The sequence below is a fragment of the Megascapheus bottae genome, chromosome 17, assembly GCF_031878675.1.
Source record: "Megascapheus bottae isolate mThoBot1 chromosome 17, mThoBot2.hap1, whole genome shotgun sequence".
Taxonomy (NCBI): domain Eukaryota; kingdom Metazoa; phylum Chordata; class Mammalia; order Rodentia; family Geomyidae; genus Megascapheus; species Megascapheus bottae.
This window is the reverse complement of record NC_143525.1, coordinates 16,437,287-16,452,147: the sequence shown is the minus strand read 5'-3', so window position 1 is coordinate 16,452,147 and position 14,861 is coordinate 16,437,287. Positions and strand designations below refer to the sequence as shown.

At 40.3% G+C, this 14,861-nt stretch overlaps 1 protein-coding gene across 5 annotated transcripts in view; it reads left to right on the top strand.

The window, feature by feature from the left end:
* The window catches only part of Tanc2 (tetratricopeptide repeat, ankyrin repeat and coiled-coil containing 2), a 247,578-nt gene that overhangs the window by 220,645 nt on the left and 12,072 nt on the right, over positions 1-14,861 (top strand). For 3 of the 5 annotated variants that reach the window (XM_090349973.1, XM_090349972.1, XM_090349970.1), the window contains 6 exons: positions 4,565-4,698; positions 6,793-6,916; positions 12,286-12,461; positions 12,764-12,896; positions 13,455-13,484; positions 14,299-14,390. In XM_090349973.1, the coding sequence (XP_090206099.1) occupies positions 4,565-4,698; positions 6,793-6,916; positions 12,286-12,461; positions 12,764-12,896; positions 13,455-13,484; positions 14,299-14,390 (689 nt within the window). The remainder of the gene's footprint in view (positions 1-4,564; positions 4,699-6,792; positions 6,917-12,285; positions 12,462-12,763; positions 12,897-13,454; positions 13,485-14,298; positions 14,391-14,861) is intronic. The other 2 variants (XM_090349974.1, XM_090349971.1) reach the window with 1 other exon arrangement.

The following is a 14,861-nucleotide window of genomic DNA, read 5'->3' as shown; positions in this document are numbered from 1 at the left end:
GGCACTGTGGTTCAAGTGGTAGAACTCTAGCCTTGAGTTGAAGAGCTCAATTACAGCACCCACATCCAGAGTTCAAGCCCCACACCAGACCAAAAAAAAAAAAAAAAAATGTCTTCTTCAACATCATCACATGGAATGCTCCAAATCTCAGGAATCTGCTTCTCAAACAATCGCTTTCTCTCCAAGAGCCAAAGAAAGCAGATGTCAGACAGCTGCAGCTTAAGAGCCCATGACAGATTAAAGGAAAGTGTACAGCTGAAAACAGCTGCTGTCTCTGGAACCCGGAACTGAGGGAAGCCAGAGAAAAGGCTGAGAAGAGACTAGCCAAGACATCCACAGTTCTTGAGTATCCATACCAAACCTAGAGCTGTAAAAGGGTCATGTTAGTTTATCTCTCCTCTCGACAAAACGTTCCCAATACAGTGTTACCATACTTCTCAATAGGCCCTTTTGTTGCCATGAGCACAGGCATTAACCATTTAGGGCAACAAAAGAAGTTATAGAGCACTGATGATAATGGAGCAGAATTATATTGATTTGATAATTATACACAATAATTATTATAAACATAACATGATATTTAAACAAGTTAGAATGGAATTTATTTGCAACCAACTTCTAAATCTCTGAAAAGTTACTTCCTTCTGGAAAAGAATGCTGTCTTTGCTATGTGAAAATGACTGTGCATCTCACTAATGGACTTTGGGCTACCTCTCCACCTGGAGTGATAAGGTTAAGTGTGCTTCTGCGTAAAATGCAGAACAACTCACTGAATTATGATGTTTCCTCCAGTGGAAAAATCTTACATATTTTTTAGTTAATCACACTCTGATCTCGGCAATCCTGACATAAGATACAAATTGTTCCCTAAGGAAAAGATGATGACCACAATATTTTCAATAATCTATATCATTTGCTATTGTCAACTGCACTGACACAATTCTTTGCTATCATATCAGTTATGATATATACATATATATTCATAAGCCCCATGACTCACCCCTCCCAAAAAAGCAATAAGATGACAGATTACCCTTTCCTATCTCTCCTATAATGGACCCAGACTATATCAGCATTAAGAATTGACACAGCAAGACACCAATGGCTCATTCCTGGAATCCTACCTACTCAGGAGACTGAGATCTAGGGATCATAGTTTGAGACTTTTGCCTCCAATTAACCACCAAAAAGCCAGCAGTAGAGCTGTGGCTCAAATGGTAAAGAATTAAATCTTGAACAGAAAGCTGAAGGATAATGCCCAAGCTCTAAGTTCAAGCCCCAGAATGAGCACACGTGCGCACACACACATCACAAGTTGCTAGTAACTTTCCAGGCTAAGAATAATGATTGAAAATAAAAATATATGGAAAAAAAAGAAGCCAGAGTTCACAAAATAAACCAGATTCAAGGGACTCTGTCCTCATCACACCAACAGAATAATAATGTATCCTAGCTACTCAGGAGGCTGAAATCTGGGAGTCAAGGTTCAAAGCCAGCCTGGGCACAAAAGGATATGAGACTCATCTCCAAAATGGGAAAGAGGATCTGTGGCACTAGGGGTAGGGTGGTAACCGGGAGCTGAAGACCTCAGGGTCAACGCCCAGGCCCAGGGGTAGCCTTGAGCTGAAGAGCTCTGGAATAAGGCCCAGACCTAGGGGTAGGGCAGTAGCCTTGAGCTAAAGGGCTCTGGGACAGCGCCCAGGCCCAGAGTTCAAGCTTCATGACTGACAAAAAAAAAAAAAGATGGGTTAAGTGTAGAGATAGTGTCTGTAAAATAGCTTCTTAAATGTTTTATTAATAGTGTTTTAGATGACAGTACTCAGTTTTTGCCTTCCCAAACACCTTCTTCCCATTAATCTTACATGCTGTACTGTTTCAAGATTGCAAATAGATAAAAGAAGCATTCATTTTACAGCATTCTATTTCGTGTCAGCATCCCCATCTAAACAGACTGGCTGTTTCCCCAACTCAGAGCTGCATACCGTCTGCCTCTTCAAGCTCCTTAAATGTTACCCTTTGAAAAACAGATCATTGTGTCAGCTAATCTCATCAGATGCTGACAAGCTAGGGAACAAATTCTGTTACTGGTCTCTTAGGAAGAGATTTTATTCCTAAATGCTATGTTTGCTCTAAGAATCAATTGTAGTTTTACAGACCTGGCTTTACTTAATCTCCTTTCTTTCAAAGAGTCCTAACAGTTTTTGATAAGACTCATAAAATCCAGCCAAAGAAACTCCTTTGCTCTTGAGTTTCACAAAGTCCAGACTTCTTTTGACATAGTTGCATTGTTTTGAGATGAAATTGACCAGCTGTGTTAATGACCATGTCTAGCTGTCAGCTGGAGTTGTTGCCAGATGACATCATAACCTCAATAACAAAGATGATACAATAAAGAAAAAGGCCAAATGGAACATTCTCTCTCATAAAAAATGTTATTCAGTAGAGAGAAATAGCTCAACCAGAGTAATATAATTATTTGAGGAGACAGTATAACTTTCCGGACTATTTTCTCTAGGGTACTGTAGGTTCTTTTGTGAAAAGAATATATTTGACCCTCACACATAGGGAGATCTGCTGCAATCTCATCACCTAGTACTTTAAATGGAATCAGAATATTGGAGTTAGAAATTTTCCAAGTGGTTTTACACACTAACAGAATAATTCTTATTATACCTAATGAACATCTATCCCAGTCATGTTCTCAAACTACTCTTGTATTCTGATAGCTACACACCATGGTCTTTTTAATGATTAGAAGGGGGGAAAACAAGATGAGGGGTGAGGGTGGGGGGGAGGGAAATGGGGACCAAGACATGAGAAAGGGTATCAATGTATGGTAAGTAATGCACCTTCTATCTGGCAAATATATTCTATTAATTACAATAAAAATATATGGAAAAAATAATAATCTAAGAAAATAATTCAGAAGAAAAACTGATCAAAATAAAATTAAAAAAATATTAAATATTTGAAAAAGACCACTTGGGGAAAAAACCCTGTATCAAGTAAATAATTATAGTCTGCATGCATCTATTCAGGACTTAGAAATGACCTTCACTTAGCTAGAACTTTCCTGTGAAGAGCTAGGAGTATGTATGGCCTAGCAGTAGAGTGCTTGCCTAGCATGCACAAAGTCCTGTGTTTGATTCCTTGGTACCACATTCACTGAAAAAGCCAAAAGTGGTACTCTGGCTCAAGTGGTAGAGTGCCAGCCTTGAGAAAGCTCAAAGATAGTGCCCAGGTCCTGAGTTCAAGTTCCAAGAATGGCAAAACAACAACAACAAACAAATCCTAGGGGGTGGGGTGGAGGGTAATGGGTACCAAGACATGTGAAAGGGTATCAATGTATGTGAATTAATGCACCTTCTATCTGGCAAATATCATGTAACCCTTTTACTAATTACAATAAAAAAAATCCTATTACTTAGTCAAACACCTGTATCCCCAAAACTAGGAAGACTGAGGCAGAAGGAGTTCAAGGCCAGCCTGGACTACATATGGAGACCTTGTTTCAAAAAAAATACTCTGAACAGGGCCAGGAGTTTGGCCTAGTTGTAGAATATGTGCCTAACACAATTCCTTGGTAACACATACATAGAAAAGCCGGAAGTGGTGCCGTGACTCAAGTGGTAGAACCCTAACCTTGAAGAAAGCCCAAGAACAGTGCTCAGGCCCTGAATTCAGCCCCCAGGACTGGCAAAAAAATTACTTTAAACAATTCTAATCTTCATATAAAAATTCTCAGTTAATGGGGAGGAAAAGAATAAAAATTTGCCTAAGATCCTTAGACTGCAACTTCTGACTTCAGTTCTTTAGGTGTGAGAGTCCAAGGTTCTGGAGTGGAGCTTGATCAAGGGTGGTGCACAGTTAACTCTAAAATAGTATGTCTGCAAAGTTCATTCTGTCTAGATTTCACTCAGACATAGACTAATGGACAGTGCATAACTAATGCAAGGAACCAAGTGATAGGAAAAATTATACCAAGTGAGTTTGATCAAAGGTTTGTTATGATTATCCTCAGATATTGTTATCCCTTTTAATTATTCTTGTTCATTATTTTTCTCTAAAAATTTACTTCCTGAGCCAGGTGTGGTAGCTCATGCCTGTAATCCTAGCTATTCAGGAGGCTGAGATCTGAGGATCAAGACTCCAAGCCAGCCCGGCTCAAAAGGACCTGAGACTCTTATCTCCAGTTAACCTCTAGAAAACTGGAAGTGGGACTTGGCTCAAGGGTAGGATGGTATTCTTGAGCTGAAGAGCTCAGGGACAACACCCAGGCCCAGGGGTAGGGTGGTAGCCTTAAGCTGAAGAGCTGAGGGACAGTGCCCAGGCCGAGTTCAAGCCCCATGACCCACAAAAAAAAAAAAAAAAAAAAATACTTCCTGGAAGAAAGCAGCTAAAATAAAGTGAAGTAGCAGTTGGATGTAAAGTAGCAGTTGCATTAATCAAACACAGCAACTTGTTATGTTTATATTAAGTAAACTATATGGAAACACATTGCCATGTTTAACTCTGAAGACAAAAGACATGTCGGCTCTCCTCAGTCTTTATTCTCTGCCCTTAGCTCTGACAGCTGCAGCCGGAAGGGGAAAATTGGAGGTGTGCCGTCTACTCTTGGAACAAGGGGCAGCAGTGGCTCAGCCAAACCGCCGAGGTGCAGTGCCCCTATTCAGCACTGTTCGCCAGGGCCACTGGCAGGTAAGCATGGTAACTGCTTCCATCCCTAGGAAGGAAGGAATTCCGTTTGGGAACTTTCAATATCAAGAAAATAAATGTGGTGGTACATGCCTGTAATCTCAGCACTCAGGAGGATGAAGTGCAAAGGACTGTCAATTACAGGCCACTCTGGGCTATATATAATGAGGCCCTGTCTCAAAACCTTTAAAAAAAAAAATCACAGCTGGCCATGATGGCTCAGACCTATTATCCTAGCTATTTGGAATAAAGAAATTAGAAGGAGCATGATTTAATGACAGGCTGGCAAAAAAGTTTACAAGACACCATCTCAAAACATAGTCCATGTGTAGTTGTTCATACCTGTAGTCTCTGCTACTTAGGAAGTAGAAGTAGGAGGAACAAAGTCGGAGGCTAGCCCTAGGAAAAACATGAGACCCTATCTGAAAAACAAACTAACCTATGAAGGGCTGGGGAAAATGGCTTAAGTCATAGAGCACTTGCCTAACAAGTAGAAGGCCTAAAATTTAAACCCCAGTACTAGAGTGGGGAAAAGCCCAGTTTTGGATTACGCACAAGTCATTAGATTTGAGGGTTTAGGCCTCTGTTGTCAATGTTTTATTTAACTGAGAAAATGATTTTTTTAATTAACATACATAACCATTATTGTGGCCTGGTGCCAGTGGTTCATGTGTGTAATCTAGCTAAGACCTGAGAGTCATAGTTCAAAGCCAATCTGGGCAGGAAAGTCCATGAGATTCTTTATCTCCAATTAACCAGCAAAAAGTTGGAAGTAGAACTGTGGCTGAAGTGGTAGAGCACTGGCCTTGAGGAATTAAAAAAAGAAAAAGAAAAGCTGCACAGGCTCTTTGTTCAAGTCCCAAGGTCACACAGTACAAAAAAATTATCATGGTCTACATTGACTGACTACTTTTATCCTAGTGGTGAAGTGACCTCCCTACATTTCCCAGTCCATGTCCACAGTTCATTGAAAGATTCATTCTAAAAGAGATTCTTGCTAACCACCTACTTATAGATGTCTCAGACTTACTGAAATAAAATATATACAAATCCTATCTATGTGATTTTTCAATATGTTTGAATTCTGATCATCATTCATTGACATACTTTGGGTGGAAGAACAAGTATGCTGATGATAATCTTTAGTATTTGAACAAGGAAGGGGGAAGAAAAGCAATAGAAGCCAAGCTATACTAAAGCGCTGTCAAAGGTACTTTATTTCTGTCAGGAGTGTTTACTGCTTCTAGCTGGCTTGCCATCCATAGAAATTAATAAAATATTACAGACATAGGTAGTGCCGTGTGTCCTTGTGTTGGAGCTTCCACTGTGGGATTGTTTAAAGTACATGTTTTGTATGCCTTTGTGGAGGTGGTACTCAGCTTTTTTTTTTTTTTTTTTTTTTTTGCCAGTCCTGGGCTTGAGCTCAGGGCAGTCCTGGGCTTGAGCTCAGGGCCTGAGCACTGTCCTTGGACTTTCTCAAGGCTAGAGCTCTACCACTTGAGCCTCAGCACCACTTCCGGCTTTTTTCTATATGTGGTTACCGAGGAATCAAACCTGGGTCTTCATGCATGCTAGGCAAGCACTTTAACCACTAGGCCAAACTCCTGGCCCATACTCAGCTTCTTCACTGCAAGCTGTCATTCTACCATTTGAGCCATAACTCCACTTTTGATTTCTTTCTGGATAATTAGTGATGAGACTTATGGACTTTTCTTCCCAGGCCAGCCTCAAACCACAATCCTCAAATCTTAGCCACTTGAGTATCTAGGATTATAGATGTAAGCCTGACTAGAATACATCTTGACTTAGCTTGTTACCTTTTTTATTTTCGGTTTTTTGTTGTTGTTTTTTTTTTTTTTACTTAGTGGCTCAATAAAGAGGTTTGGAGATGAATTCTTCTTATTTGATGATCCCTAAGAGAGTTAAAAATTAAATTGCATGTTATTAGAACTATACTGCATTCAGGCAGTGTAGAATGCTATGTGTAGAAATACCATACACAGCAGTAGTTTATACACTACAGGAGACCATATGTATGTGTATTCTCAGCAGATCTTCTTCTTGGAATAATTGGTCTCTATTTCTCTACAATTTCAGATTGTTGATCTTCTACTTACTCATGGAGCTGATGTCAACATGGCAGACAAGCAAGGTCGTACACCCCTGATGATGGCTGCCTCTGAAGGCCATCTAGGAACTGTGGACTTTCTACTTGCACAAGGTCAGTTCTGGGATTGCTGAAGTTGGATAGTTGGGTTCCACCAAAACTCACTGAGCTCCTGGTTTCCAGCAATAGATTGCAGGAGATATTAAGAATGGAGATGATTAGCTGGACACCTGTAGTAGTTCATGTCTGTAATTCTAGTTGTTCATGAAGCAGAAATCTGAGAATAACAGTTCAATGCCAGTCTGAGCAAAAAAGTCCCTGAGACTCTCTTCCAATTAACCAACAAAAGGTAGAAGTAGAGCTATGGCTCAAGTGATAGAGTGAGGCCTTGAGCAAAATGAGCTCTGGAACAGTGCTTAGGCCCTGGGTTCAAGCCCTAGGACCAGAACCAAAGGAAGGAAGGAAGGAAGGAAGGAAGGAAGGAAGGAAGGAAGGAAGGAAGGAAGGAAGGAAGGAAGAAAGAAAGAAGGAAGGAAGGAAGGAAGGAAGGAAGGAAGGAAAGAAAAGAAAAGAAGGAAGGGAAGAAAGAAAACCAGAAAGAAATAGAGAGAAAGGAACAAAGGAAGGAAGGAAGGAGAGAGAGAGAGAGAGAGAGAGAGAGAAAGAGAGAAAGATTATTAATCCACTTGCTTAGAAAATGAAAGACTGTCTCTTTCCTCTTATATACAACAGGCCTGAGGGATTTTAACCAAAGTAACATGTTTCATGTACTTGATTCAAATCAGTATTCTCTGAGCAGCTTATTTTTTACATGTGTACCCAATAAACATCTTCCACTGTCTGTAATGTGACTTTATCGATCTTTTGTTATCCAGCATAATTAATATTTTTCTTGAATCCCAAGGAAGTAAAGAAGTTTAGGATATCTGCTAACAGTAGTATCCTATTTGAAGAATCAGGATATTCGTAAAATGCTATTTTAATAAATTATTTTGGTCACTTACCAATATCCATAAATTCCAAGGGAAATAAGTTAAAGGAGGTGGTCCTTTATGAGCCTAATGAACCTTTTCCCCAGATATCCAGAAGATATCTGGCACTGGAAAAGTATTTTAAAGTCCTATTGATGGCTTCCACCCCAGTCAACTGTGGCGAAACAGTAGCTGGTGTTTGTAAATCAACATAGTAAAATAAAGCTTGTGACTGCCAACTCTGCAGTGCCATCTAGTGGACCCTGGTCATTTGCATGAAGCAGAAAGTTGATGTGACTGAAGTAATAATTTCATTGTTAGTAAATTGGACTTAAATATTTATATCTACATCCACAATCACATCCATTTGCTCTAAAGGAAGTCAATCTCCTGAAGAACTGTGAGACTGAGCATCTAAGGATAATTGAATTAGGAAGACTAGGTTTCTAGCTGGGTGCCAGTGACTCACACCTGCAATCCTAGCTACTCAAGAGGCTGAAATCTGAGGATCTCAGTTCAAAGCCATCCCAGCACTAAAGCTGTGAGACTCTTATCTCCAATTTACCACCAGAAAACCACTGTGATTGGTGCCGTGGCTCAAGGGGTAGGGTAGTAGCCTTGAGCTAGAGAACTCAAGGACAGTACCTAGGTCCAGAGTTCAAGTTCCAGGACCCACAAAAGAAGATGAAGACGAAAAGGAGGAGGAGGAGGAGGAGGAGGAGGCCGCCATGATGGCGGCACAACGAAGATGACTAGGTTTCTTCCAAGACTTTTAAAAAAAAACTTAATAGATATTCATCTTTCCTTCAAGATTTGTTTCTACTACCTCAAACTTGAGGCTGGGTTAGAGTCAGAGTTTCTCTTCTAGTATACAAAGTGACTCTTAATTGCTCAGCACAAACCTTCAGACAAATCGGCCTTCGTTGTCTCTATGTCCATTATTGCTGGGAAAGAAAAGAGACTTAGTAATAAGGAGATGGGTGGGATAGGGGGAAATATGCCTATATTCTTAAGGTAAGACATAGTAGGAGTAAATATTCCAGAACAAACTGTGTCCACTAGAAAAGCCAATACCTCTTTGGCCTCTGATAATCATTAGGTACAGGGTCTGCCATGTGTATGCCAGTAGAAGCTCATCAGACACAGACTCCAGAGGCTTTTCTCCTTAACCACTGAAGGGATTCTGCTCTTTGGACTGTTTTTTTTTTTTCTTTAAGTAAGCCAGTTCAACGAGGCAAATAAATTATATAATCATTCATCTAAATTACATTATTGGTAGAACACTGAGGTAGAGACTATACATTATTTTGGCCATTTAAATTAATAAACTAATTTAGAACCTCAATTTATAATCTGGCAAAAAAAGACACAAAATGAAAATAAGAGGCAAAGAATCCTAAGTATCCTAATAAAATTAGTTGAATTAGAATAGTGTGGACTTTAAAATCTTGAATAAACAAATATTCTTTGTTTAGACAGAAGTAATGTAGATATCAAAGAGGAATGGCAGTGAATATGTCTGGAAAATAGGTAAGTTGTCTAGTGAAATACATTATGACTATTGAAAATAAGGCTGGAAAAGTATTATTTTAACTAGGTTAAAATAATTTGGGATCAAATTGGGCACAGTGGCTCATGCCTGTAATCCCAGTTGTTCAGGAGGCCGAGATCTGAGAATCGAAGTTCAAAGCCAGCCTGGGCACTAAGTCTGTGAGACTCTTACCTCCAGTTAATCACTAGAAAACAGGAAGTGGGGCTGTGGCTCAGTAGTAGGGTGGTAGCCTTAAGCTGAAGAGCTCAGAAACAACACCAAGGCCCAGAGTTCAAGCCCCATGAACCACAAAAAAAAATTTACATGCCTGTAAATACCTGTTACACAGGTGGTGGAGGTAGATGGATCCTGATCTGAATCAGGCCCCAAGAAAAAAGGAGTAAACTAAAGAGTAAACTAAAGCAAACTAGAATTCAGGGCATCAGAGAACACTTAAAATTCTCTCACCTTCACATTCATTCCATGTTAGAGTCAATGTCCTAATTTCAAACTACAGCGTTATAGAAAAATAGCTAGTACCTAAAGGGCTTTCCTCAGGTTAGAGGTATGATGCTTCCCAGAACCTCATCCTGATATAGGAAGCCACAGAGTCCGCTGACCTCTAGGGATACAAAAGTGAGAGGCCAGGGCCAGGAGTTTGGCCTAGTGGTAGAGTGCTTGCCTAGCATGCACGAAGACCCGGGTTCGATTCCTTGGTACCACATACTTAGAAAAAGCCAGAAGTGGTGCTATGGCTCAAGTGGTAGAGTTCTAGCCCTGAGAAAAATCCAAGGACAGTCCCCAGGCCCTGAGCTCAGGCCCAGGACTGGAAAAAAAAAAAAAAAGTGAGAGGCCAGAAAACTGCTGAGTGGATCCTAAGCATGAATGTGTCAGGTTCTCAGCTTGAACTGTCATCAGCATCCTGTCTAGCTGAGGAGGCAGCCTAGAAAGTGTCCCCTGTGCATAAGTTGATCTCTAACTTAGTAACTATGATATATCATATTTGTGAGATTATCTTAGATGCTATTATTCAGTACTATCAAGGAAATTATAGGCTCCTTGCTATCCAAATGCTTGCAGCCTATGTCTTAAGAACCAAAGGTAGCTCTGATTACAAAAACTCTATGTCTAGACTGATTACAGAATTGTATGTCTAGTATGCGTGATCCTTACAGTTGATACTAAATGCTGACGGGAAGCCAGCACAGACTATAAAAGTAACTAAGCAAGTGAGACAGCGTTATTGAAGAGAGCTAAGTAAACTCTGAATTTCTTTGTATTTAATTCACAAATAGAATTTTTATATACTTATGGTGTTTAAAGGTACACATTCTAACTACTTGAGAAACTAATATCTCAGGATTATGGTTCGAAACCAGCATGGCCAAGAAAGTCAGTGAAACTTTTATTTCCAGTTAACCAGCAGAAGACCAAAAGGAGAGCTGTGGCTGGAGAGCCAGCCTTGAGTGAAAAAGTTGATGGACAGCGCTGGAAATGTAGCTTAATGGTAGAGTGCTTATCTAGCATTCATGAAGCCCTGGATTTCATTCCTCAGTACCATATAACAGAAAAAGCTGGAAGTGGTGCTGTGGCTCAAGTGGTAGAATGATAGCCTTGAGGAAAAGAAGCTCAGGGACAGTGCCCAGGCCCTACGTTCAAGCCCTAGGACTGGCAAAAAAAAAAAAATTTAAAAAAGTTGATGCATAATACTAAAGTACAGAAAAAGAAAAAACACACACACACACATGCACACGAGCACACACACACACACACACACACACACAGGTATACATAAAGCATGATGTTTTGCTTTATATGTACAAGTAGAATGCCTAAAGCAAGCTATTTACCATACCATGTTTTTTATGGTGGAAATGCTTAAGTTCTACTATCAGTACTTTTTAAGTATTCAACATATTATTAATTCTAATCGCCATCATCTACAATAGATCTTGAACTTATTCCTCCTACATAACTTAAAGCTCATGTCCCTGACCCACAATTCCTCGATCCTTAGCCCCCTGGTACTACCATTATACTTACGTTTCTAGGGACTGGACTGTTTTGTTTTGTTTTTAAGAATGTATTAACATTGATTTTTACATCATATTTCAAACGTCGTGTTTAACAAACAAGTATTCAAGAAGGGAATTTCTGTATACAATTACTGGCACTTAGGTTTTAGAACATAATTAAAATTAAGCTGGGGGTTTGTATATCATATGTACATATTAATCTATGTAATAAAAAATTATGTCTATAGAGTATATAACCCATCATAGATTTTTATGTCTATGTAGTTATGTTTATATCTCCAAGACTGTGTCCTTAACATTGGGTCCCCAAATACTGAGTCTTCGCTCTTGTACTGTTTGGATCTAATATCCACATATTAAAGATATCATGCACCTTTTGTTTCTTTGGTCCTGACTTATCTCACTCAACATGATTCACTCTAGCTTCATCCACTTCCCAGTGAATGCCATTATTTTATCTTGTCTGTTGGCTATGTAGAATTCACACACACACATATATAAACCGCATTTTTTTGTTTCATATAAGCTCAGAATTGCCTTTGTGACCTGGGCTCAATGTTTACCCATGAGCCCATTTACCCCACTTTAGCAAAGGAGAAAGTGACCTGGCACTATCATTGGTGTACGCATATACTGGGCCCTTACTTTGTGAAAGTCTCTCAAGGAGTATACACTAGTAAAAATGGAAGACTTCCACTCAGTTCTGAAAACATTCATTGAGAACTTATTATATGCAAGTAGAATATCTAAACACAGATAAGAGAAATTGTTGAGTGCATTTAAAATGAAGTAATGATGAACTGGGAAAAGCTTCTTGGAGCCAGGAGAATCTGGGATAGTTCCTAGAACATCAGTAGAAGAAAGGAGAAACAAAAAGCATTCCACATGCCTTAAATATAATCTTTCTCACCTACTACAACTTTATGTATTTTCTTGCTCTTTTAGGTGCTTCCATTGCTCTTATGGACAAAGAAGGATTGACAGCCCTAAGCTGGGCATGTTTAAAGGGTCATCTGTCAGTAGTTCGTTCTCTGGTAGATAATGGAGCTGCCACAGACCATGCTGACAAAAATGGCCGCACCCCACTGGACCTGGCAGCCTTCTATGGAGATGCCGAGGTGGTGAGTACCTTTAAACAAGCCTCAGTAAAATAGACATAGGAGATATTCTCCACTAGTAATACCATCTTAGATCAAAGATGAAGTAATATTTTGATCATTACTGACATAGAGATTTATATCTGTACTTGCTAGAGGGCAAGAATTTTGAAATCACTATTGAAGATCAAAAGAATACCTATAGTCTGAAATACACAGCCACTTTCAGACCAGCAACTGAAAAGCCAGAAGTAGCCACATCCCTCAGTGAGGCAGTGCTGAGCCAGTGCACCTGTGTTAACTGTCTTTTATGATCCATGTCCTAGGTTCAGTTCCTGGTGGATCATGGGGCCATGATTGAACATGTTGACTACAGTGGGATGCGTCCTTTGGATAGGGCAGTGGGGTGCCGGAACACTTCTGTTGTGGTCACTCTCCTGAAGAAAGGAGCCAAAATAGGTAAGAGGAAGAAAGATGGTGTTGGCCATCTGTGCCCAGGGGCCAGACTGGTCCAGGGGTCTGGCTTCCCTGGGTATTTGGTATGAATGTATAAAGTTTCCCCTCTACCCTGGCCCAGTTACTGTCCCAGTGAACAGAAAGACTACTAGTCCAGAGAGAGCAACATCTGAGCCATAAGCTATGGCTGTAGTCCCCTGTGTCCAGTCATATGGGTCTCTGCCATGCCCCTGTAGCCTTAGCGAGGAGGTTACACTGAGCTTAAGCACATCTTTGTGCTGCCTCTGTACCAGCCCCACCCTTCAAGCATCTTGAATCCCCCGCAGTGCCATGAGCCTTTGCTTTCTCTTGCTCTGTATGTGCTTCAGACTCTTAAGCCCCCCCGCTGCTGCTGTCCCAGCTCCTCCCCCACCCCACAGACCTGTAGACAAGGGTTGGCTGATATGCTGGCTTTTTTGCTGCCTGCCTCTCACTGCTGCTTTTTCCTTCTTTTTTTTTTTTTCACCATCATCCATTTTTTTTTCCTCTCCTACAACTTTTTGTTTTCTCCTTTCTTTGAAGGTTGTCAGACGTTACCGAGTCGCCCACGAGGTATATTTCACCGCTGTCAGCATCAGGCGTGGTCTGATGGCTTGGTCAGCTTTGCCTTCTCCTCTTTGATTTTAGCCTGCATGAGTTCCCTACACCTCTAATCTTTTAATTTACTTCACCTTAAAAGAAGACTTTTTAAATGACTGTTGTAGAGAATAACTTGAACTTTTAATAACTAACCCTGAAAAGCTTAGTGGTAAATAATTCAGGCATCTGTAAACTAATCCATTTAACCTTTTTTTTTCTTTTTGTGAGTAAAATAGTCTCAGTAATGTTGCTTTGTTTCATGTCTATTTGACATTTGAACTGTGTTCATGGTTTAAAGTAAATCCCAGGGAATCCTATTTGGTACTTATAAATTAAGGAAATCTTTAGAATTTAATGGTTTCCCTTTTGCAAAAGTACATATTTAAATTTTAGGAGTCTAAATAACTGGGAGTTTTGAGTGTCACAATAAATCTTTATTTTTAATTTTTGAATCTCGTGGTGACCTTTAAACTCTTTCCCCAGTGTTCCTGACTGCAGACTAAGCCATTGTGTGCCTGTAATGCAGTACATAGGCTTTGCTGCCCTCCTGTGGCACAAGTTCAGGCAGTTCAGATATTCTTATTTTAAGGTGAATTATAAATAAATCCAATGCAGCTTCTTCGCAGTGGGAGTCACTAAAATACTCCCAGGTCTAAAAATGAGGTAATTATTCTGGCACAAGTTGTTCTCTCAGCAGAAAATCCCCCAGGATGTTTTTTTCACCTAGCTTCCTACCACCTTTACATTGTATGAGTTTTTTACCCATCATGCATCCTGTACACTACAGGTCCAGCCACCTGGGCGATGGCCACCTCCAAACCAGACATCATGATCATCCTGTTGAGCAAGCTGATGGAAGAGGGGGACATGTTTTATAAGGTGAGGGCAGGAGGACCAGTTTCCTCAAAAGGCCATTTAGGCCTTTTGTGGTTGTTATTATTATTGGTTTTTCTTTTCTTTTTCTTTTTCTTTTTTCTTTTTTTGTCTTGAGGCTTGAACTTAGGGCCTGAGCACTATGCCTTAGACATTTCCCTCAAGGCCAGTCCACTACCACTTTGAACCATAGCACCACTTCAGGTTTTCTGGTGGTTAATAGTCAATAAGAGAGACTGGGAGTTTGGCCTAGTGGTAGAATGCCTGCCTAGCATGCACAAAGACCCAGGTTTGATTCCTCAGTACCATATACATAGAAAAAGCCAGAAGTGGTGCTGTGGCTCAAGTGAGCTGTAGCCTTGAGAAAACCCAAGGGCAGTGTTCAGGCCCTGAGCTCACAGGACTAGCACGATCCTCAGATCTCAGCCTCCTGAGTAGCGAGGCATGAGCCACCAGAGTCCGACATTGTCTGTTTTC